Source organism: Hirundo rustica, chromosome 1 (genome assembly GCF_015227805.2).
Source record: "Hirundo rustica isolate bHirRus1 chromosome 1, bHirRus1.pri.v3, whole genome shotgun sequence".
In the NCBI taxonomy this organism is placed as follows: Eukaryota; Metazoa; Chordata; class Aves; order Passeriformes; family Hirundinidae; genus Hirundo; species Hirundo rustica.
Genome location: NC_053450.1, coordinates 7,789,974 through 7,815,872, shown reverse-complemented (window position 1 = coordinate 7,815,872; position 25,899 = coordinate 7,789,974). Strand labels below are relative to the sequence as shown.

General features: G+C 45.3%; 1 protein-coding gene across 2 annotated transcripts in view; it reads right to left on the bottom strand.

The window, feature by feature from the left end:
• The window catches only part of KCNQ3 (potassium voltage-gated channel subfamily Q member 3), a 198,238-nt gene extending 174,180 nt beyond the window's left edge, over positions 1-24,058 (bottom strand). Inside the window, exon 1 of one of the 2 annotated variants that reach the window (XM_040079503.1) lies at positions 24,011-24,058. In XM_040079503.1, the coding sequence (XP_039935437.1) occupies positions 24,011-24,054 (44 nt within the window). In that variant the 5' untranslated portion in view covers positions 24,055-24,058. Of the gene's footprint in view, positions 1-22,440; positions 22,776-24,010 lie in introns of those variants that run through there. The other variant, XM_040079486.1, reaches the window with a different exon arrangement.
• Between the last annotated feature and the right edge of the window lie 1,841 nt (positions 24,059-25,899).

The following is a 25,899-nucleotide window of genomic DNA, read 5'->3' as shown; positions in this document are numbered from 1 at the left end:
CCCTTGTGGTTAAGACTGCAAGAAACTCTGCAAGTATCTTGGCATTTGAACTCAAACTGGGAGTGACCACAACTAAGAGACCTTTTTTAAGAGATAGCCAGGTCATCTATAATTCAAAATTGGATAAACAAGTTTATCTAAGTTGCTTTTACAGTGTTTTTGCCTAATGGTGATAAAATAGAGACAATATAGGTCTAAAGGGTTTTTTGTTGGTTAGTTTGTTGTTTTTTGTTGTTGGTTTGTTGTTTGTTTTTTTTTTTCCCCTAAGTAGGAGCAGATACAAAAGCAAGATTTCTTTGTAAATGGCTTTGTAATTCTTAACTCCTAAACAGGTGCTAACAACAACATTTATGAAAGCTATTTTTGTAGAAGGATCCCTGTGCTTTTTCCAAACACTAAGATACAGGCAATACCAGAAGAAAAAAGTCTTAAAGATTGTGCTTTTCTATTTTAATGAAGGCTGTTTTATAACCTGAAGGAAAATTACTATTTGACTGATTTTTACATAATCTGCTTAGTTTCAATACCTACCTTTTCAGCTTCCCTGGATATAAATAGCCCTCACTCACATGACACAGCAAACCCACAGATTCCTCTCATCTGTACACACTGCAGATACCCCAACAAGTCTGCAGAAGAGGTCTGTAAATCTTCCCTGAGCTGGCCAAATTTCGTGAGGAACATGGAGATGAATAAGGAGAACCCATAGTGGAACCATGTTCTCCAAAGGGATGTGATCTCACAGCCACAGGGCTGACTACACCAGGCTTCCTCTCTGCTGCTTATCACCTGCTGCGAAGAGATGTTTCACAAAACAATAATTAACATTTAAACCAGCAGTTAAAGTTAAGACCTCCTTAGAAAAGATGCCACAATCCGTTTTTCATAAAAATGCTTTTATTGCTTTAAAGGTTTTATTAAAATGCCAACAGACCAATTACACTTGATTGTTTCCAGCACCTACCTGCTTTGGTCATCACTCAGCTCACAACTGTGAAAGATGTTTGCTCTATTACAGGCACTCCTCTCCTTCTCTGGAACTACATTTGTTATTCACTACTGTTCCCCAGGTAGTCTCGAAAATTTGGAATATCAATCTCTTTTGCTAACAATATACTACCTTACAATGAATTTGGGTGCCTATGTATCAAAGGATTTGTGCTGTCTAAAACAACAAGGAAGGCTCCCGCCTAAACAAACACCCTCATGTCCAAAAACCAACTGTATCCAGGAAAAAAAAAAAAAAATCAATTTATATAAAATGCTCTGTTTGAAAAAGCACTGACAACTTTAAGCAGAAAATAAAAATTCTGGGTAGAATGTTCTTTGCACTGGAGATCAGGACTACCTAAAGAGGAAAGGGGTAGCAAACCCTAACCACTCCCATAACCACCCATTCCGTTCTTCCTGCCATGGCAACCATGCCATTGAATTCACTGTCCTGTCACACAGCACAGGCTCATAAGGAATCTCTTCCCTGGGTCCACTGGAGCCCAGAGCTGCAGGCACAGGAGCCTCAGTGAGGGACTCCAAGGATGTGACACCTCTGAGGGGGACCAGGTCCCTGCTTTGGCTCAGCCATCGCATCTCCCTGTCCTGCACAGCCAGAGAGTTGCCTGGGAGGTGACTGTAATGCAGAAATATGAACAGACACAACTTGGAAACACCTCTCCATTCGAGCTGTGAAAGGCTGAGTCTGTGCCTTGCAAGTCTGTGAGTTTACACGAGTGCCCCTGGTGCTATGAATGCCAGTGCCTGTACAAGTGCATACACACCAGGAGTTAAGTTTGATAGTTACTGTCCTTTGAAAGACATCAGCATTGTACTATAATCCTGGAAAATCCTACCAACAGCATGTTTAAGAAATGGAAGATAATGGCTGCTTTAATGACATTGTCTTAAAACACCAAATTGGAGAAAAAACCCAGAGACTTCTCTTGTTTATAATATGTGTATTATCCAGCCACATTGTTCAACGTCAACAGAGTCATTTGTGAAATCAATGGTTGAAAATGCTTACACTTCCAAGTTAAAGTCGTATGTAGACACTGAGCAAGTTCTTCTGGTACTTCTTCAGTTCTCCAACTCAGAATTGTACCATAAAAGCTGTACCTTGGAAATATTTTGGGGTTTTTTTGAAGGAAACTGTTTGGGTTTTTAATAGCTGACTATTATGAGAAATGATGGAAATCCGAAAGACATTTTATCCATCCCATTTTTAATGTTTTCCAATTGTTGTCTCCAGAATAAGCTCGTTCCTCCACAACCAGCAATTTTCTAGCCAGAAATTTAAATAAATCAGTGAGCAGCGATGTGCCATAGCGGCATTTCTAAAATTAGTTGCACACTTATAGTTCTGATTTCCCACCTCTGCTCTTCCCTGGAGTATTAGGGCTACAGAGCCAAAGGACACAAAAGTGAACGATAAAGACAGGTATAATGTCTTATGGCTTTGCCAGAAATGTATTTTTGGCATTTATGTACTACAGGCCTCTCTTCAGCCAGTTTATTTTTTAGTTCACTTCATCTTCACCAGAATATTCAGCCAAGTTCCAGCTCAGCTTATGCTACATGGAAGTCACACTGTTCCTCTGAGAGCTTCCAGCACACCACTCAGAGCTGCTCACTCATTTTTCTTTCCTTTCCAGTTGTCAGGGATAACCTCCAATGTATTTACAGATGAGAAAAGGATCCTTCTGGAAAATCCTTCTGCAGCTGAATTGAGAGAGCTAATGGGGCTCATAGGCTTTTTCCTGAGACACCACAAACACCTCCCAGAAGAAAGTGCCCATTTGTTTGCTACTGAAGGAAGCTCTTTGGACCCCTGAAAGTCTCATCCAGGATCCATCTCCTGGTATTTCCAGCTAAGGCTGGGGAGCTGACATGGAGCAGAGGTGCTGCACTAGGGGCGCCCACCACGTTTTTTAAATCACAGCTCATTATCCTTAGGAAAGCTCCACCACTGAGGGCTGGGCTTCAGGCGCCAGGGCACAGCCCAAGCACCACAAGACCACCTTGAAAGGACATCTTAGCCCTGAGCTGTGGTTCCTGCTGTGCTTTCCCTTGCCTCCTGCTGGGAAGAGCAGCTTCTCACAGTTCTGTGCCAGCCCTTATTGATCCTGTGTCAGATCCTTACTGCACTCACCCAAAATCTATTAGTTGCTCGGGCATAAGCCAGAAGAGGCAAAGATGCATGAAGCTACCTTGCTGACTTTTCTAATGGCTCTTCTTCAAATAAGCTGTTCCTGTAGTATATACAACATTGCTAACAGTTTATACTGAGGACAAACCGTGAGTACTGCTAATGCTTCATTTCACCCCTCTGTATCCACCTGTAAATATCCCTATTACACTAAAACTGTAAGGTCTTTGAGCAAAGACCAGTTTTTTATCTACATTTGCATTACATTACTCTCATTACAGTGAGATCACAGACCATAACCAGGTTCTTGCTGCTGCTGCACAAATATTTAAAGTCCAAATTCCCAAGAACAGACCTTCCATTTTCCTTGCTTGCTCCGCCTTCCCTAATAACTGAGAAATTAGCAAAGCTCAGCCATTGAGCCTCCAAGCTGCAGTTATCACTGTAACAAGTTTTGAGCATCAAATGACAAAACCTCATTTCCCTTTCCAGCCATTCCAGCCCTTCTCTCCTCACAGTCGCTTCCCTGCCCAGTTAAAGCAGACACTGTGCAACAAACCCCACACGCTGAGACACTGCAGACTGGGAGGGCTGGACAGCAGCATCCAGCACCTGTGCCAAACCTGCCCCAGTCCCTGCTTGCAGCAGCACCACACACAGGATCCAGAGACACGAAAACAGGCTTTGCTTTCCCGAGCTGCCAGAAACAAAGCCAACCTCAGGCTGTCTGCATAAATCAACAACAAAAACAACTTGCATGAGCACTTGCCAGCTGAAGGATCACAACGCATCTCAAGGTTTGTGCATCAGTTTTAGCCCATATATCTCCAAAATGCAGCAGCACCTGCCATGAGATTCTATAGCTCAACAGCTCAGGGTGGCCCAGAAAAGGAGTAAAACCTCAGTGTTACACGGCTCTCTATTTTTGTTTGCCTCCCTAAATCCTCTGCATTTCCATCAGAGACAGGTCACTGCAGGAAGGGCAGAGATGAGACCACAGGTGGGGGCAGAGGATGTACACAGGCTGCATTTTTAAACCCTCCAGTCTCCCATGGTCAACAGGCCGAGGAAAAGGAGACAGAACCACGGATCTCAGGTTAAGTGAATCAAATAAATCTACCTAATCTACCAGGAGCTTGTATATGAATCTGAGTGAGATGTGGCTGAAAAACATGGTTTGAGAATAAAATGGATGGGACCTCCAGATAAACAAATCCAACCATCCTCAGCAAAGAGGAGTACTAGTCAAAAAAATCCCACCCCATCACAGGCTGTGTATGAGCAGCCAGCTGCATATGTGTGACACACCAGCCATAGAAAAATACATGTTCTTGAATTAATGCCATCAATTTTTTACTCCTGTCTCTTCAGCTCAATGAGCAGAACAGTCCCCAGGTCCAAAGTCAGTAGCTCCTTCATCCATGGTGAGCTGAATCGATATAAAAAAAAGCTGAATTAGCCCTGAAACATGACAGTCTTTAGTTGGTTTGTCTTCTCACCCTGGGAGTGAAAATAGGAGGATTAACAAGAGTTTGTGTGTCCACAAGCTGCACTCTCACTGAGCCCCACCTCAGGAACAGTGACATCCTCTCAGGAACAGTGACAAAGCAGAGATGCCTTAAGAAAGTAATTTAATCTGTGGCATAAGTGAAAACACTGCCAGTGAGGATGTCAGCCTTGCAGGTGTATTTTGAACATCATTTAAAGGCCAGTTAGATGAGAAAGTCCCTCAAGTGGTCTCCGACCTTTAACTCCCAATGTCCTCCCAAAACAGCCATGAAGGGTTTAATCCCCAGTTATCAACGATCATTTATTAATATTGAACCATTTCTGGCTCTGGAGTGGCACCACTCTCTTTTCCACCAGAGATATCATCTTCTCCTATTTACGGGCCCACTTTTTTCACACTGTCCTTTTCACTCTCTGTCCCTTGAGCAAGGAAGGAGCATTTTCTGTGGGAACCAGAAAATCCAGCACTATCCTCCTTCCAGTCTTTCCTTGCAGGAGGTTTGTCTCCGTGACATACTTGCAAAACACTGAAGCAGTGAGACTACCAATTGTTACAGTGAGCACAATTCATTTCTTTTTAAATTATACTTGCCCCAGCTGGTGGTCACAGTACTTTTTTGTCTCATTATGTACAAATTTGGCCCCAGCTTGGGATGAGGATCCTCTTTGCTCTGCCTGGGCAGTGCAGAGCCCAGGGGATGGCTGGGCAGGGTGAACAGCATCTCTCTGAGGAGGGCAGGTGTGTCCACACCTTCTCAGAAGGCTGTAGATTTTATGGAAGCACTGTGGTAGGACCTAGAAGTGCTGGAGGAAGTCTGGGGTACTCTGGGATAACAAGGATGCACAACCTAAAGGGTTTTCATCTCTGCTTTTCCCTGAAGGTGCTTCTATAGTACATAAAATACGATACATATAATTTCTGGGTTAGTAAAAAAATCACTTGCTACATCCAAACAGGAATAGGGGTTGCAGTGACTGCGTGCTGCTACACTATCTCAAACACACATTCACAGGTATGTCAGACATAACCTTTGCCATCACATCCACCTTCTATTCATCTTGACTTCTCACATGACTGATAACATCTACACACTGGTAATAATGCCCTTATTGCCACCACAAATTATTTGGGGGCTTAAAAAGGGTGCTGTGACACAAAGATTAATCTCAGACTAAAACCCTGATGTTTTGGTAGATTTGCTGACTCATAGAGAGGCCAGCGACTTTCCTCTGCCTCAGCTTAAAAAAAAAAAAAAAAAAACAACCAACAACTACCAATCTGCAGGGAACATCCTGTAAATTATACAAAAACAATAACAGAGAATTACAAAAGGTCTTGCACCTTGATACCATGTTGCAAGGTAGGGCATTTTACGAGGTACAGAAGTAAAGAAACTCAAACTTACTGAAAAGAAGTGCTGTCAGGCCGTGAGAACAAAGAACAGCTGAAACCATCACATCATTATGTGCTTCTCCCAGTCCTGTGAAATCTCAGGTTTGAGAATGAAGTTTAGTTTTGAGAATGAAATAGTGGGGTCACCATGCTGAAAATGTTCAAAAATACATAGACATAGTACTTCATGATATGTTTTAGTGGGCATCGTGGTATTCAGACAATGAATGATGACCTCGAGGTTCTTTTCCAACCTTAATGACTCTGATTCTAAGCTATTCGTCTTTTATCTCACATTTAGCATGCATAGAAGATGCAGCTTCTTTGGTGTCTCTCTTTAGGTTTCTTCAGGTTTGGAGCTGACCCTGAGCATGTAGGGGAGAGAGGGAGGTTCACTGTCCCAGGATGGCCCCACATTACCTACCACAAAGCACACTATCCTAGGATTTCAGCACCGAGGGCTCAGCTCTGCACCGGAATAACAAACAGAGCTTCAGTCTCCTGCTCTTTGGGTGTCAGGATGTAATTCACAGCTCTGTGCTGCCAAGAGCAGATGACAACCATGACATGTACAAAGACAATGGATCCACCTCAGCAATCACAGCCCCCTGGCTCTCTACAGAACAGGAACAGCTCAAGCAACAAACAGCTGGTTTCCTCCACCACCTGGGCAAGACTCCCCACCACTGACCAGGTCCTGGGCTTGTTCTCAGCACACCCAGAGCACACAGGGTCTCCCTGTAGATCAACAGCAACATCAGGCTGCACACTGCAGACACTTTGCAATTACACAGGAACAGGCAACTTGCCTGAAACAGCCACCAAAGCACCAGGTGGGCAATTAAGTAGTTTTCTCTGTACAAGTAGCACCTTCATTAAGTGCTTCTAAGATGTTGACTTACAAGAGGAGTCTTATTTCCCCTTCTCCTTCTCTTTTACATCTCACAATGTTATTCCTCTTTCCTCTCATTTTTGCAATTTTATTTCCAACATCTCCCTTGCCTTATTCTGCAGCTCAGCTGCTGTTTTGTCACCATCACTGGAACTACTTTGAAAGCTGCTGGCTTCTTCCCTGAGCTATTGCTGTCTTCTGTCTTACCTCACTCTGAAAAACATGGGCTTTATTGCTTTATTTCCTCTGCCTTTTTTTTTTTTTTCTTTTCTTTTCTTTTTTTTTTTCCTTTTTTTCCTTTTTTTTAACCAAGTGGGCTGAAAATCATTCTCTTTTCCCTCTGGACAAGGCAGACATCAGACAGGTCCATCTGTTCTCCTTACAGGATCAGTGGCAAAGAGACTGCACGGACACCTAAAACTTACATCCTACTCTTCAAGAGAGCTGACAGCTGAAGAAATGATCACATTGCTTTTTAAAATAACTGAAGAGATTCAACTAGGTGTTTGCATTCTGAATAAAATAACATTGATTTAGAGCCCTTTCAATAAGAAGAAGGGAAAAAAAAAAAAAAAACCCACACAAAAAACCCAAACAAACAAACCAACCAAGCAACCATTCTGGAAATCATTATTTGGTCATCAATGTAGGGACTACATTGTCCAGAAAAAGCAGCAACAATTTCTGAGCCCAGTCCTGCAAACCTCTTAAATGAGATTTACCTTCTGAATGGAACTGGGGGAACATCAGCAGAGGTCCCCATAAGGTGAGCCTAAAGGGCATCACAAAAAGACTGAATAAGAACTCAGCACTGCAGAAAGTTGGTGATCTTGGTTCATGCATTCACATGCTTTGAGAAGGGTGTTTCAGACTTTGATTCTAGCATTTGGCATAGTCATCTCAAGGCCAAAAGGGCTGGCTTGTTTTATCCTCATGTCTAGAGTACTTCACAAAGTTATTACCACCACAAGGCCTCCAACAATGTGATTAGGATGAGATTCACCTCAGTGTTTGTAATGTAGATTTCTACATCTAAGCTGTGTATCGAAGCTCCTCTAACAGCCGAGGGATACCTATTTATTTGGCACAATCGTAGGTAATCGGGGTGTGATAAATCACTGTCTCATTTACTTCAGGACGAGCTCAAGATCAGCAATGCTCCTGTAGCCATGGTTTATACCAGCATCTGAAGAGACTGAAATGACATAATTAGACATTTACAGGGAAGACATCTGCATTTCGTCTTCAGCATCCCAGCACAATTACTGTAACTGCTACTACTTCTGTTATGTTACATTATGATGTTAACAATACAGTTAAGGTGCAAGTAAAGCTCCATTTCCTGAGTGTTAATTCATTGCTCAATTGTTTATCTGTTGATAAATTTAAAAAAAAAAAAAAGGATCAAGAAAACAACAATCCCCAAACCCAACATATTCCTGGCTGTATCTTGCAGTCCTACCTAATCACCAGCCAAGAATATACAAAATCACTGATTTACCCATATTTTGCAGTTAAGATACAGTCTACAGCTGTCTTCTAGAAAATCCCCCAAGTTTGGTTTAAAAATGACAAGTGGAAAATTGAAAATTTCTTATGCTAATTCTTTCAGCAGATATCTGATCTGTTATTAGACCTTATGCATAGCCTGAGTTTATCCTGCATCCCCTTCCAATCATGCTATATCATCATTTATGCAATTAAAAAGCCCTCTAGTAAAACAGAAACTCCATCTTCATAGCCTGGAACAAACACTGATGGAAATCTCAGATTAATGCTAATAAACACATTATCTACTTCAAGTTGCTGGGAAATTAACTCATGGTAGAGTAAGTGAAAACAAGCATTGCCAATGAAGACAGATTTCCATCTGCTCGAAATCTCTTTTCTTCACTCATCCTAATGTCTTCTTTAGAGTTACTGTTTCCAGAAAACTATAATGTATTATTCTATAACAGCAGATTTCCCCTATGGTGTCCAACAAAATGTTGCTTTGGAGGTGATTATGTCCTTCTTTGGTCTCTGGGAGCAATGTTCTTTTTCATCCCATTTGCTGGGGAATGTAGTGACTCAGGCTGAATTCAGCCCTGACTATGTGCTCAATTGCTACAGAAAGTTGCTGTCCATTTATTGTCACACCAAGAGCTCCCATCTTTAATTTCTTGGTTATCAACACTGGCAGCAAATGGAGCTGCAAGCCAGGACATGGTACTATTATCTTGACTCTGGGAGCAACAGCTGCAGCTGTGATACAGACTGTGCATGAAGTAACATGCAGGTCATGGATTATGCTGCGCTCCTACACTACTTCCTCCTACCACTTAGACCAGGGACGGATACTAGTTCCATTTGTATCCTTTCTGGGAAGAGAAATGGGTGTCAGCCTCCACTTCTTATTCCCTATTTCGTAAAAGAAAGCTGAGTCACCACAAGGAAGCTGTTACCTCCACAGGTCATCAATAAATCACTCTTTCCCAACACCATCACCTCCCTTGGGCAAAGAGGGACCAAGAACTGTGACTCACAGGTGTGTGGGCCTGAATCTCAACAGCTCTACAAGGATTTGCTTGCTTAGGGACTCAAAAAGCCTTGCCCAAAGTCACAGGTGGCCCACTGGAAGGACCTTTACCCCTGGATGCCACATTCCCTGGCATCAGGGAGCTGTGTAACCAAACAAGAAACACTAATGACATTGAAACACAAGGTGATTCAGAGATAATTCTTGCACCTAAACTACCTTGCTCCATACAGATAAAGTAATTCTTGATGAGTCTGTATTCTGGGGAAATAGAGGTACAGTTTTAATACTAACATAGGTGAACCCAATATCAAAATCAAATAAGTTTTAAAAAAAGGGGTAGAAAAGACCAAAAAAGGAAATACAGCTACGTATGAGTAAGAGGCAACTTGCCATGTCAGCTCCATCAACCTGCTATCAGCACTTAGGTTGACAAGTTTAAGTCAGACTCAACTTTGCTGTCACAGTCACGTAATGCAGGAAAGGCAGAGCTGGATCCAGTGGTTGGTGCTGTTCTTCAGCAGTGAGGTGATGAAGGCCACCAAGGAAAAGAGGGAAGATGGGATTGAGTGAGGGACAGGGAGAAGAAGATGGGAAAGTGAGAAAGAGTTGCAGAGTTGAAACTGAATGACTCTTCTGAATGATGAAAAATTGGTGGAAATAGTAAACTTACAACATCTGTTAAAGAAAAAAAAAGAAAAAAGTAATTGGGAGAGATTTCCTATTTTCAATGAACCTCACTGATTAATGAAAACTACACCTAGCATTTCCCAGTGCCAGTACTCCAAACACAGACAACACTGGTTTGAGTTAGCCTAGAGACACACAACTGCCTTTCTAGCTAAATATGAATATTGTTTGCTCTGCAGAGGGCTCACCTGCCCAGCATCTCTGTCTAGATGTTACGCCTCGCTTCTGTCCGTGCACACTGAGGATCAAATAGAATGGGGAGGAAGAAAACTCTCCATGACTCTGGGCCCAGAAGTCAGCATTTTATGTGAAACACATTAAACAACATATTCTGTGAAAAGCAAACAAATTTGTTCCCCACAATATAATGGAGTTCAAATCTTGGAGGCGCACAAAACTCAAGTACATACAGCCCCAAGCAACCTGATTTGAGTTTGAAGTTAACCTTGCTCTGTGGATTGGACTGGAGGCCTCGAAAACCTTCCCAATTAAATGGTTTCATGGTAGCAGTTGTCAACTCCCTCCTACAGCCCCGATATCAGACACGACCTACACCAAGAAATGTGCAGAAAGACAGCCCTTCACTTGCACAACTTCCCCAGCTAATCTGCACTGGATTTGTTACCCCATGAATAGATTTATGAAGGGAAAAGATTTTCTTGCATCTTTGAGGAGCAAAGAGGGAAGAAAAGCCTCCATGTGTGAATAAACCAGCTCCCTACACGAAGGAAACAGGCCATGACCACCACGGTGTGAATACTGACAGCTCTGGGATAGGTTGATGATCACTTGTTATTCTGCCTGGGCATCTCCATCTCTCCTATTTACCTCACTCCTCAAGGTGTCTTACACTAGCAGGAGGACAAATGTGTTGTGTGCAAGACCTTGATCCTGGCCTCTGGTATTAGCAGAATATCCACAAAAGTAAAAAGATTTTATATTGGGTCTATAACAAGCTTGTGGCACAGCAGCCAAATCCAGTTGTTTTCCTGACTGTAATGGATTTACTCTACATTTGCACTGACATGACTAAAAGAGGTTGCTGGCTCAGTACTCCTGCAAAAACAAGCAAAACACAAACTAGCAGCTGTTAAAGGAATACATCACAACCTAAATACACTTCTTTATGTCAGGGCATTTGCATGCATCCAGATTTCATACAGTTTTCTAACGATTTTCACCACTAGGTTCAATTATGCTGGTTTCCTGCTTCAGCTGGTATATGAAAGTGAGCATGCTCTTGAAAATACTGAGTGGTGCTTACATCTCTGCAAAGTCCCCAATTTTATACAAAAAACTGTAGCACTTCCAAAACTGTCTGAGCCCACGAATGACCCTCATGATCACCTTCATTCACACCAGGTCATTCAAATTGACATTGTACACTTGTTACAGGCTTTAAGAAGACAATGTTCAAGCCATCCTCAAAATGTTTTCTGATCCCTAAAAGACACCTAGAAACCAGTGATGCCTGCTCACTGATTTTGAGAGGTAATTTTGAGTAATGTAATGAAGAGGAGCGATGCAAATGGACAGAAATTCAGGAACAGGAAGAAGGAGGACGGATGCTGGCAAACTCCCAGCACAGTAGCTCCTGTGCCCAGGTAAATACGAAAGACAAAGGGAAAACAGAGTCAATCACAGCCTTAGATTTGAAGCACAGTACAACAGTACATAATAGGTAGTTACGTCTGGGTTTGAATGTGACCTCAAGATCAACTGCAATTACCATCATAAATCAAAAGCAAATTTATGTGAGGGCTCAGGGAGATAAAGGCCATGACAAAACAGAGAACAAAAGGAAGGTGTAAAGTTAAACTCACTAATCCCAACTAGAGAAAGATCTTAAAACTACTGAAATGTTATTTTCTTTGGCATAATGTCAGGGATGACTGTAGGCTTGTCATGGCCTGGGAAAACAAGTAGCAACATATATACAGCTCTCGAAAAAAGATATTTAATTAGAATTGAGCCTAATATTAATAGAAGTTGATATAATAATAAGAAACATATTCCTCTTGCCTTTAGAGGTACAACTCACTTGTCTGAACGTGGCTTTTACTGCAGCCATTTAGCAAAGATCAGCTGCTGCTATAGACAAGTGAGAGTTGCTCAGTGGAGCTGAAGCTGTGATTTATCTCCATGCAAAGCAGACCCTCACATCTGGTTGGATGAGTTCCACCCTAAAATCTATTGATTGTATTGACTGAATCTTCACTGACTATAAAGAGAAGCTAAATACCAACTGCACACACAGAACTGTACTTGAACCTATTTACATTTAGCTGTCCTAATGTGTCTGATCCTTGCCCCTCAGGTCAGGCAGAAACTTTCCCATTCCTCAGGTGTTTTCACTGCAAATACCTAAATTTAAATTAGCTCCATGAGGTCTCCTTTGTAGTCAGGGAAGAGTTTCAGGTACTGCAAGATGTGATTAATCTTACCCATTTTAAAATTGTCTTTAGAACGAGATTAATTGCACTACAGAAAGTTCCATTTCCTGTTTTTCTTCAGCAGTCATAAAAGAATTCCAGACAGCTACCTCAGATAATGTGCTAGATGGATGGGTCCCGTTGTGGAAAGACTGACACTCAAGCCCTGAGGAAGAGCAAGGAAATACAGTTTGTGGAAGTAATTTAACACTGAAGAGAGCAGTGTATTTGACACTGCTATCACTGTGTGATAGCACCATATTCTGAGAGCAGAACTGTCATGACCCAGCCTCTGCCAGATCCCACTTCTGCACCCTGGACCTGACAAGGTAATGGAGGAACATCTACAATAGTGAGTGAGACACAGTCAAGAGAAATAGCCAAATATCAGCAGCCAGGAATTTCTTCACATTTCACATAAAAAGTTTGTTAATGAATGATCAGTGGGCTCTTCCCCCTGGATTTCTATCACAAAATGTATTTTTTTGTTAATATGCCAAGATGTGGGGGTGAAGAGTTGAAACCTCCATGGGAGTTTGATCAGCACAAGCAGTGTTGAAACAGAAAAGGCAAAAGCCATGGCAAAGTCCCACGAACAAGAAGGAGAAAAGATGTGGAATGTAAAATATGTTGTTGAACACACATTTAGGGTGAAACCTGTATTATTTCAGTGGGGCAGGATTTCTTGTGCCTTGGTCTAAGTGAAAGGTCTTATCCCAGGGGTAATGGTTTGAAACTAAGAGCATCAACTTAGATTAAATATAAGGAAGACTTTTTTTACAATGAGGATGATAAAAAACTGGCACAGATTGCCCAGAGAGGTTGTGGATGCCCCATCCCCAGAAACATTCAAGGCCAGGTTGGCTGGGGCTTTGAGCAACCTGCTGAAACTGAACCTACCCACAGCAGTGAGGTTGGACTAGATCTTTAAAGGTCCCTTTCAACTTAAATTATTCTAAGATTCTGTCCCAGAAAGTGTCATTTTGCACAGACCCAGGAGGATAACCTCAAAGTGGTAAGACCCCACATACACAAATTATGTCTGCTCTATTAACCCAAAGATGCTCATCCCAGGTCTCGGTCCCTGAGGCCAGCTGGCATGACCAGTGTCCACATCATTGACCTCACTTGCCTCCAGAGCAGGGAGCAACACTCAGATTCCGACTGGGAGTGGTCCCAGGTCTGTGGCAGCACTTGTTCTGTGCTGTCACTCAGTCACCTCAGAACAAAACCACCACCCAGCAGCGCTGTGCTATCAGTCAGTGTGTGTGTCACTGCTTGGGATATCCCTGGCACAGCTTTGACAATTAGCCAAGACATGGCTAATGACTGCTCTGGGCACAAGCAAAGCTGCCGTCAGAGCTGCAGAGCAAGGCTGGTCCTGGGCTGCGTGTGGAGCCAGGGCTCAGAAGGTGTCTGAGGTGTGACCAGGCAGCCTCAGCCGTGTGCATTGAAATTCTCCCAGCACATCCCACAGGAGCAACAGTGTTAGCAAAGGTAGAAGAGCAAATTCCAGTTCGTGTAATTACCTTCCTAAACTAATTCCCCTGCAATTTCAATCAGCTGCTCTTGACATTCCCTCCTCAGGGCGTAATCCCTCCTCATAAACACTCTGAGCCTGCATGGAGAGGGATGAGGGGAGCAAAGATAAGCAGAGCTGATGCTGCACTGCTGAGAACGGGTGGGCAGGTCCCCACCAGGCACTTTGGGGATTTCACTATCAGTCCCTCAACAGCTGCACTTGCTCCTCCTCCATCCCCACTGAAAGCAGAAAATTTTACACTCTGAAATACACTCCATGGGGACTGTCCTATAAAGAGTCTTCTGGTTTATGATTAACATCTCTATCATTGACATAAAGTTAGGTATAACCCAACTCTAATGGCTTCTATAAGACACAGAAGAACTAAGACCTGAATGGTTTGGGATATTTAAGTTTCAGCATTGCTTTATCTCTACTCCAGTGGTGGATGGCGCCTGGAACAAATAATTATTTTTTTGTTTGAGATACACACCATGTCAAAAGCATGAAAAATCTGAGCTGGAGAGAAAACAATTAAATGCACATCACAGAACAGATAAACATAGCCTGAAACTCAGGTTTGAACAAAAAGAAATGAGGAAATATTTGCAGTTTTGACACAGGTGCATGTATCATAAAATCTTTAGTTTAATATTAATTCAGATGACTGGGAGAAATTATATGACATTATAAACTGGATCCAGAGCTATAAATAAAGCCCTAACAAATTACATTGTATTAACCAGGAAGCAGGGAAGTTGTTTAGTGAAATGCTGAAGGGCGTTTGCTAGTTCTGGCCTCACTGTTTCCTTAATAATCTAGAAAAAGGAGAGAATTGAATGCTAGCATAATTGTGAGGTACTAATCTAAAATGCAATAAAAACACTATTGAAGACATAATAAAGTAAATATTAAAGCACTTGGGATTAAAAAAACCCCAGCACTGGAGAGTCAACACGACAATCACAAACTAACACGGGTTGCCAAAGGAATGCAAAGCACATTCATGTAACTGTCAGCCACAGCTCTGAAAACACAGGGACAAATGAGATCCAAGTATCCATGAAATGAAATAAAGCATGGAAAGTCAAAGGAAGTAAAAGACAACAGCCACCCAGAGAGGATGAGGATTCCTCCTCTGTCACTGCCACACAATGGATCTCTGCCATGCACCAGCAACTGAGAAAAATCAAAGAGAGAAAGATTTGGCAAGATTAATCATGAGTGAGAGGGGAGTGAGAGCAAATCCCATCTCAGGAGACACCAGATGTGTCTCATGTCAGGGTCTCAGCATCTCTCTAGACTAGATTTAACAGAGTTAGAGATATTACACCTTCACCTCTGCATGGTTTGCACCACTAAGGAGGACAAGGTGGTATCTTGGTGGTATCCTACAACCAGAGGTGGTTATTCAGCTATGGAAAAGCTGACAATTTGTGATGGATCCTGTGAAGAAGTTGAGCTCACAAGGATACCATCAAACCTGAGTAGAACAATGAACTGGTTGTACAGAGGAAGATGCTGCTTTCCACCAAATCCCAGTCATGCACTTCTGCTTTGGATTGCCTCAGTGTCGCCTTGGATAGGTTCCTCCTGACTTCAGTGGGACCTTTCACTTGCTCCAAGTTAAACACACATTTGTGCAATCTGCTCATTTAGGAATGGAGAAGGCAACTTAGAGATTTCCAGACTGGAAGTTCTCCAAAACTGCCTTTTTCCAAGTAGGTTACCAAAACCTAAATATCCTGGGGCATGTCCCCTCTCTCCACAGAAAATGCTAAGTTTCTCAGCTACCATCCTAAGACAGAAGGCAGCATACACTTAACAGCTCTTGTGGAGCTTATTCCCTGCAAAGCTATTAATATTTAAGTTATCCCATTTAATACAGTATCTGCCAGAAGCAATAGCAGATGCATGGCTCTGTTCTTTCTGCAAAGCTTCATGCACAAGAGAGTATGGCATTCTTAAATTCGAAAAGGGAATATAATGTTATTAAATACAAGAATAAACATTATCATTTATTTATACCATGCAAGGCTGATCATGGTATTACCCAGCCACCTGGCTGTGTCTAAGGTCACCAGTCTTTTATGTTTGTAAACAACACAATATATTAACTTAATGCTCACTTGATCAATTTTAATCAGAAAGTTTCTTCCAGCTATTTAATCAAATTCCTCAAGTTCAGACCTTGTCCTTGAGTATGCATGCCATTGTCTGACCTTCCACACGCAGTCAAGGGATACAGAATTATGTTCTACATACATGCACAGGTTTGTATATCGGGTAAGCTATAAATAAAAATTATTCAATCAAGTGATATTTGAAGATGAGGACTACCAAAGAAAAGAAATATGCTGGTTGAGCGGATTTTGAGGTGATCTTTGGGAGAAGCAAGAATGACTGGAGCACCTTCATGTTCACCTGCACACACAAAAGCACACAGTGATATCTGACTGGCATTATATGTATTATTTTTTTTAATCCAGCTGTTAAGACACACAGTCTTTAGTTACTGTTTTTCCCATTAAATTTGTTTTGATTTCCACAAGCGTAGAAAGCCGCTCCCTCCTCATTTTTGTGCCATTTCTTTAATGTCCCTTTCAGATTAGAACAAGCAGTCAAGCTCAGGTGTCCCCTTCGCCCAGTAGCTCTCCCAGAAGTGTGCAGACCCTGCTGTGGCCCCACCGTGATCCCTTGTTTCCAACAAGGAACAAACAGAGGCAGTTGAAGAGGCTGGGATGGCTTTTATGAAGAGTGATACCTCTGACCAGAGTCCAGGCTGAGGATACTGAGATAAATCTAGTCCTGGGCTTTTCCACTGACAGTGTCTCCAGAACTGCTGGGGTGGCACTGAGATGCTGCTGCTCCTCACACTGTGATTTGCTGGCTGCTGCAGTGGCTTTGCTATATCATTGCTTGTCAAACTGATTAAATTTGGGGCTATTCAGTTTTATAGACCTAACACCAGGGACTATGACTTGTATTTGAGGGGCTGTTCCAGGTCTGAGCTGGCAGCACTGAAAGAACAACTGCTGAGTGTTTGCTGGCCCTGGCAGTGCTGCCGGGCACTCCCACCGCGGATTCCCGCGCCCATCCAGATGAGGCTGCTCTGAGCTGGAGACTGAACCTGCAGCAGGGTGCCCAGGGAGCTGCAGCCCCAGGGACCTGGGGACACTGAGGCACACCTGTGCACCTTGCAAGCCCCGTGCCTGCAGCTCCCACAGGCATGGAGCAGGCGTGAGCAGCACCAAAACTCGGCAAGTGGCAGTGCAGCCATGGCAATGTGGAATGCAGGGCAAACCAACCCACCCTGGGGGTACCCACCGTGGAGCGGGTCTTGCTGTCAGCACTGATGCCCAAACAAAAGATTTGAGGCTGCAGGTGTACACTTGTTCCCACCCAAGGGCCTGGTCCATAATTTCAAAGGAAGTTTGGATGCTTAAACGAGCATTGGGCACCTGTGAGCAGCTGAAGGGACTCCAGAGCTGCAACTGGGGATCACCAGCCACCCATTACCCAGTCAGTGGCTTCCCCAGGCTGTGCTGCCTCTTCTCGTTCCCCCAGCAAATCCCAGCTTTGCTGTGGTGCCAGCTGATCCCAGCAGCTGAGCTACAGTCGCATCCTCAAACCACACGCAGTCCCAGGGCGGCTCCGCAAGCCTCAGGGGAGCTGCAAGAGCAGGGGTGTGTGGTAAGGTCTCCAATGACTAAGACTTCATTAGTTTTTACAAAGTATACTGCAGAATATTTATCCATGCATTATGACAAATTAGCATAAATAATTAAAGCAGAACTCCTATTGGCACACACATAAGCAAAGGGCACTCGCTAATGGACCATGCTCGCTCTGCTGCTCTAGGGACTCACTTAGATACAAGTCCATGCCAAACAAGCCAAGAAAGGATTCATATTTGTCTCTCTTTTTACCCCAAACCTTCTCCCATCTCCCTCCAGGTGGCTCACAGAGACTGGAGGGCGAGCACATCTAATGGAGCATCTCCTGAAGGGCAAAGAGGAGAATAATGGAAAGCCTCCAGACCTTCAACCTGCTCCCCAAATCCCATGGCACCCTTTTCTGCAAACAACCCACCTACAATCAGTCATGTAAGAGGTGCTTGCCGGTGCTTCCCAGAAATGCTGCTGATTTGACAGACTGCATGACTCTGCCCCCTCATTTTATTCCAGTTATTAAGCAGTACTGAAAGAAGATTGCATGCCAAATAGAGAAGGGCTCTCTAATGCTCCCCATGGCTTTTCCCTCACATCAGCATGTGATGGTGGTCGTGGGGATCTACACTGGCAGAATGTAGGTGATATTGCACACTTCACCAAAAAGAAATATCTAATCCCAAATCCTTTCCTAGTCTTATTTTTCTATGAAAGTAAAGGCTGTAGTTGTCACAGAAGATTACATGAAAATGAGAATATCTCCTAGTTACCTCTCCTTCATCCTCTCTTTAAGTCAGGTTAAAAATTTTCCACAAATTGCAATTCCAAACAACCTGTATCATGTTACCTTTTTGGACTCTGTCCTTTATCCACTAAATATTTCGTGCTTACAGCTAAAAAATACTGGAAAAATAGAAATCTTACTTGTTTCAGTTTTTCATTCTACTCATTAATGCTTTTGTGCATAAATAAAGCATTTGGATGGTTTGTGGAGGCAGAGAGGTCTTGAGTCTGTCTCTCTGGCCACAGCACACATCCCACGAGGCACAACTGCAGGGGTTTCCTACAATATATTGCACTGCCTAACACAAAGGGAAATACAGAATATCATGGGAACGTCAGCTGTACCTACAGTGACGTGAGATCAGAAAAGAACAGGGATGGATTGTAGCCTGACCTGCAACCCCCAAGAGACATTTCCAAATGAAGTATCTCAAAAATATCTCAAAATCTTAAGTTACTGTATTTTATTTTATTCTGAAAATGTTCAACTAGAGTTTAGCTTTACGGGCATGAAATTTTTCAGGGGAGAAACAATTTTTTCTTAACATGACAGGACCTAAGACATTGCCATATTGCCAAGAATGCCATGAACCCTGGTGACCCAGCAAAGGGCAACATCATGGGTGATAGATAAATCTCTTGTCTAGTACAGCTACCAGAGAACAAATGTTTTCAGATGGTGAAGGAAACAGAGCCAGCTTCTTTAGGGACCAAATCCCCAAGGACAGGCTTGGACAAACTCACTGGTGCACAACAAAGAAGGAAGAGTCACAAGGAAAGTATCCCACAACACTTCCTCTTAATTACTGCCAGTGAAAGCTGAATGCTAAAATTGCCATCGGGAATTACTCCCTTTCTCCACTGCATCTCTGTCCCTAGGGCTTGGTAAGGCCTGATCCTGTTATGAGTTTGCCTTGAATTACTTCCTTAGACAGAATCATTTCAAAACACCCAACGCCAACTAAAGCAAGCATTTACGAGAGGCAGCGCTCGAGCCTTATTTATGAGCACATTACAGCAGTGAGATCCACACAGGATCGTGACCCCTCTGCAGCCATATGTGCATCTCTGGGTGATTTAACGAGATCCCATCTGTACCACCCATTCAAAAACTTTGAACTGTGAGATCCAAAACTTTCACAAAGACCTTGTCAAAGCCCCTTCCTGCCCCTCACACAACACCCTCAGCATGTCTTGGAAAGCTGCAGCTCTTCCAACAGCAGCTACCTGCCTCCCAAACCCTGGGATATACACATCACTGGACTGCTTCGCATAATCTCTTCGTTAAACACCTCTGAATGCATGGATCTATAAGGAATTCATAATATCCAGCCATGCAACCCCTCGTGCTGTTTATTCTCTAGTTATTTGTATTTGACAGCAACAATCTTACTGGTTAATTTTGGGTGCACGGCTCTTACTGCAAAGTTACTCAGAAGATGAGGCAAAGTGTAATACGCCATTAAGATAACATAAATGGGACTTTCCTTGAAAATTAAAGCAGGATCAAATTTGTAGATTTTATGTGAAGACTGGCTATCTCTTGCCTTCCTGAGGAAAAGTGTAAACTGTTCCAGTGTGAAAAGAAGCACTGGGAGCCTGCTGGGATGGAGCTACACCGTGTCACAGCAGCACCTCCAAATGAGAGACACCCCTTTAAAGAAGGAAAAAAGGTTAAAAGACAATTCATTTGAAAGCAAGAATAAAGACTTTGGGTATCAACTTAGACACTGCTTCCCCACAGCTCCTGCTCTTGATCAGGTCCTCCTTCTCCAGTGGCAGGAACAAGCTCTGAAGCCTGTCAGACAGATCCCAGCACACTCTTCCATCTCCCTCAGCAGATTCTTGTTGTAGGGTTGGATCCTACAGTGAGGTAAGATTTCACAGCTTCATCTGAGTTCGGAGGGAGCTGACATTGAACAGAAACTCAGTGGGGACAACTTGGACAGCAAAATGCTCTGGATGTCCTAGGAAGGGATGGAGTGTCCATACTGGGCTGGCAGATTTGTGCTTTTTACTTCCTTTAAAGATAAGGACTTCTGGAAGTGTTTCGTTTTGTTTCATTTTCATTAATATTGAACTTGGCACTGATGATTTTCACACGAAGGTTACTGACTTTTGTGAGTCAGACTGACATTTCAGTTTTGCAGAACTGAGCAGTCATCAAAGAGAAGCTGACCACACAGTGTCAGGTCCACTCCTAGGAAGGATCAAACCTTACAAACGTCATGATTTTTTGCCCATTCTGTGACCCATATTGGATAAGTATCTTAAGGTCAAGCACACATCTAGAGAGTTATCTAAAATGAATGCTGTAACTTGGAAATTCTTATACCACTGCAAATAAGTGTGACTCTCAGCTCACCTGAGCCTCTCCAGACACATCCACTGTCCTATTGCTTCTATTCAGACATGAGCCTGGACACAGATTTGACCCAGCTGCCACAGAGGGGTGCAAACTGCTTGGCATGCTCTGCTGTGTGCTCAAGCCTCACTGATGTGTGTGGGTTGGCCAAGGCAGAAAGGGGTGCTCCTCTGTCCAGTCACAGCTCTCCCCAGCGAGCATTATGCAATACTGAACACAACTTAACAGAAAGCTCCAGACCAAAGAGCCTTCCCAGCAAAACACAATTCCAGTGCTGTCACTCCCTACCTGCTACCACGAGTTTTCCTACGACAAAAAGAGGTGAAAGAACCAAAAAAGTGTCACAGAATCCAGATTTTAAGCTGGAAAACATGAAGTGAGTCGAAAGATGTAGAATAAACACTGAAAAGAGGGGAGCAGCAATAGATAAGTGGTATGCAAGCAGCACTCTAGTAGTGAAGGCTGCCTTTTAATTCTTGCTCGGGGCTAAATCACCGCGAACATCAACAGCAATGTGCCTGAAAGTAAAATCACAGCTCTTCATTCAAGTTGTTTATTTGCAGGTGCAAGGACTATGCCAATGATCAGGACTTCCTGAGATCCAGCTCCAGGCTCACAAACTATGCAGCCTAGAGAGCTTTGTTTGTCTTTGGCAAATAAACCAATTTCAAAAAACGCTGCTTAAATCCTCTGTCACATAGAGCCCTGCACACCGCATAGCGCCAAAGAAAAACAGTACCGCGATCGCCGATGAACCCCTGGGTTTTCAAACACATTCACAACACTAGAACACACATTAATTTTAATACGACTCTGCCAACTCCATTCCATGATGTTCGCAGAATGATCTTTTCAATATTCTTTATGAAAACTTAAGGCAACAGAATTTTTAGGAATGCAAACCACTTGTCATTCTCTTGACTTGTCACCTATGGGCCATAAAACGAGTTTATTTCCTCTCGGTTCACTCGTGGTCAGTGTAACTTTCTGGTTGACAGCGCTGCAACGCTCGGGTTTCATGCACTGCGGGGTGATGCTTATCAGACCGAAACCCGGTGGTTTTCATTTGACGCTTTTAGCTACGGAAGGAATCGTTTCACTCGCGATATGTAACAGCGAGCTGAACCTCACGCTCCAGGTTGAGCTGAACTGGCCGCGTTCCCCTGAAGCACTTCGAGCCTTAAAACCGCTCAGAGCTCGGTCTTTCTGGCATCCCTCCTCCAGTGCCTCAGACAGAGGGGCTCGGGAATGCCACTCCACGGCAACGTGGAGGTACGGGCAAGACAGACACACAGAGTTAAAAGCGGCTTCTCCTTTCGGAAAACACGACGACATGAGGAATTAAGCCGCTCAGCAGCACACCCCGTATCAGACCCTCGCTCCGCACGCAGCCGGCGCCGGGGCGAGCCCCCGGAGAGCTTTACACCGAGAATGATAAAGCAAAACGCTGGCCCCGGGCGCTGCCCCCCGGGGCAGCCCCGGACGCGCCCTCGGGAGCCCCGCTCCGCGTTCCGCGTACTCACACGAAGGCGTGATAGAGCAGCGCCCAGCCGCGGGGTCGTTCCAGGGCGTCGTAGATCAAAGTTTGGATGCGGCGGTACCTGGCGTGGTTCCGCTTCACCGGGCGGCTCAGGGGGGTCTTCGCCAGCAGCCCCAGGCCCGGCGGGCTCCGCTTGCCGCCCTCCTCCTTCCCGCCGCCCTCCAGCAGCAGCGTCCCGTCGCGGTCGCCGCCGCTGCCCAGGGCCAGCGAGCCCTGCTCGGGGTCGCCGCCGGCCGCCGCTCGCCGCCCCGCCGCCGCCGCCGCCCCGCCGGCCGCGCTACCGCCCGCCGCGCCGCGCCGCGCCTTCAGCCCCATGGTCGCCGGCGGGCCCCGGAGGCGAGCAGCGGATCGGCGGCGGCAGCCCCGGGAGCCCCAGGGCCATGATCCGAGCTCCCCGCCTCTCCCCCCAAAATGACTTCTCTATATATTTATATATATATATTCATCTGTGAATGCATGTGTGTGTGTGCGTGTGTAGTGTGTGTATATATAAATATATATATATTATGGAGGAAGGGGGTAAGAAGCGGCGGGCAGGGGGAGGCGGTCACATCCCCGTCAGGTCACCCCGGCCGGCGGGCAGCGGGCGGGCAAGAGCGCGGCGCGCACCTGGGCCGGCGCGAGGGAGGGGAATCATCGCGGAGTTTATTTACCAGCCCGATGCCCGAGCCCCTTCCTCCCCCCCACCCCCCCTCCCGCCTCCTCTTCCTCCTCCTCCTCCCGGCTCCTGCCTCCCCCCAACCCTCACGTTAGGGAGTGGCCCATTGTATGCAGCCAGCAAATAGCCGGGCGCCCGCCCCCCGCTCCCCCAGCCCCGGCTGTCGAGTCATCCGCGGTGTGGGGGACACCGGCACCGACCCCCTCTGCCGCGGCACTGCCGCCCCCCCCCCCCCCCGCCTTGTACCCCGCACCCCCCGGTTGCCACCCCCCGGCAGCAGCCGCTGGGGCCGCCGGCGCCTAGCGGGGAGATCCCGGCAGCCGGCGGAAGGGGAGACCCCGCTCGGCTCCCGGGGATCCCCCTGCAGCATCACAGCCCCCCTCCCCCGTTGCGGCTGGAGGGAGGGAGAGGAGGGGAGGGCATTCCCGGCCCCCGGCGGGGGGCTGCTTCCACCGCCGAAGCAGGAAGGAGCGGAGGATGGGGATGAAGGATGCCGGGAGAGGCGGCGAGTGGGCGGCCGGAGGCGCCGGCTGCCGCCGCGGATCGCTCCGAGCCGAGCCCGAGCCGCCGCCCGAGCTTGGGGGCAGCGCGGCCGGGCGGCCCCAGCCCCGCCGGGGAGCGCCTTTTGCACGGGTCTCCGGCGGGAGATGCTGCTCCTGGCCCCTGCCGGGGGTCTCCTGCAGAGCTCGGATCCCGGGCCAGCTCGCACCCGAGGGGTCCGCCCCGACCCGCGGACACAAGAACTGCCCTCTCCGCTTTGGTGGGGGCCCGCACCTTGCTCCAGTCCTCGGACCTAAAACCTGACGGGACATGATCAACACCCCTTGCAGCCTTTTTCTTTTCAGTTTCTTGGCTGTAAGGAAGAAGGGAAGAGACAAGCTTTTGTGTGCCTTACACTTTCGGTGCCCTCGGATTTCTTCCACGGTGCACTAGACACATCCCCTCTGAGCGCCGCTCTCGTGTAAAAACCTGCCTTCAGGGCTGAGCTTTCGCATAGCTACACCTTGGGAGGATAGGAAGGGTCTAAAACGAAAATGAAATGCAATAAAATTAAATAAATTATAAAATAAAATGGCCTATAAAATGAAATGCAATTAAGTTAAATAAATGAAATTAAAATAAAATAAAATAAAATTAAAATAAAATAAAATAATGCAACGCTTTGCAGGTTGCTAGTTGTTTTCATGGGAGGTTCTCCTCCTCCAGATGGGGGCGTTTTCCCGGTATCTCCTGAAGAGATGCCAAAACACCCAAGAACCCTTTCAGTCTCAGAAGCAGATTTGCCACCTACTCTATTTGCTCCTGTTCCATTCTTGAGGGATTTATGATCTGAGCAGTCCTTCCTCTGTTTCACACATCAAGAAAGACAACAGATGCAAAGGGAGCTGCTGGAGGTGGTTTCTGGACCCACTACAGGCCATACTGCCTTGGACCAGACAATCCCAGGTCACTCAAAAACACACTTCTGTCATTGCAGAGCTGGGTGGAAGAAAGGCTGTTTTCCCTCCCATATTTCACCCTCTGAGCATCTAAACTGAGAAAATTCTGTGCCAAAGAAGAAAAAAACACTTCTCCCTTCAGCTCTGCAAGCTCCAGCATCAGTGTGTCTCAGTCACCATCTGATTTAGACCCTTTGCAAGCCCCAGGGGTTTGTCTACAAGCCGATGAGAGCAGACAGAGTGGTATCTCATGCACATTCCTCCAGTGTCAGCAGCCAGTGTTGGGATGCTGAGCTCTCCTGACACTATCAGCAAGAAGGGGCTGGCCTGGGTGCAGCACCGGGACTGCACACGTTCCGCTGCCTGCTCAGCTCACATCTATCAGCATCATTTGAATGTCATTTGTAGCTGTATTCCCAAGGAGGGCTGTGGGAGGCTAGGAAGTTTTGATAACTAGGCCATTTATCTCTCTCCAGCTCCAGTTCTACCTCAGTACAATAGCGATCACGCTTCCCAATGCCACAGGGGAGCTATAAGCATTAGCGAGGATGTATGGGGCACTGAGAATGGAGCACTTGCTTCAGATAACACCCTATGCCTTAACCTTCATCCTAGCGTTACATTAGGAAGAAGTGGGAGGAGAAGGGGAGAGGAAAGACAATTTATAGCTAACCAATTCATCACAGCTTTGAACCACAACGGTAAATGTTCAAACCGAAATGGGGATGGTAAATAATTTTCATGGGGGGAGGCAGTAAATTATTTTCACTTGCAAAGGGTTGCACCAATGTCAGATAGCAATAGGTGATTGATGGGAAGGCACACCAGCTTGTCTGGCTTTTATAACACTTACACCAGGGACACAACACTTTTCAATATCAATTACATGTTGGGGTTTTCAGTTGCAGGCTTCTGAGACATTTTCAAGCCTCAAATCACGCCCATACAAACCACCACTTGAGACCCAACAGGAAAGAGTTTCCATCACCTCTCTAAAATTAAAATCCCACGGTTCAGTGTCAGGAATTCTCCTCCTCCATATTCCATCTGGGATAACTGCTGCGCAGATGTAGCTGTGCTGGCTGAGCAGTGTAAAGCAAGGGAGGTTGGCTAAAGTCTTCTGAATCAATCCAAAGACACACAACAGTTTCAAGGGGATCTGACTCAGCCCCCAGCAGTGGTGCTACAGTACCCCAGTGATGGTACCACTGCCTGGGACCACAATCCCATTGCACACCTGCCGGCAAAGCTCCTGCTGAACTCGGAGGGAGTTTGGCCAGATGGAGGGCCCTGGGCTATGATTCGGCTTAATGAGCAATTACACTCCATTACTATTATTTATGAA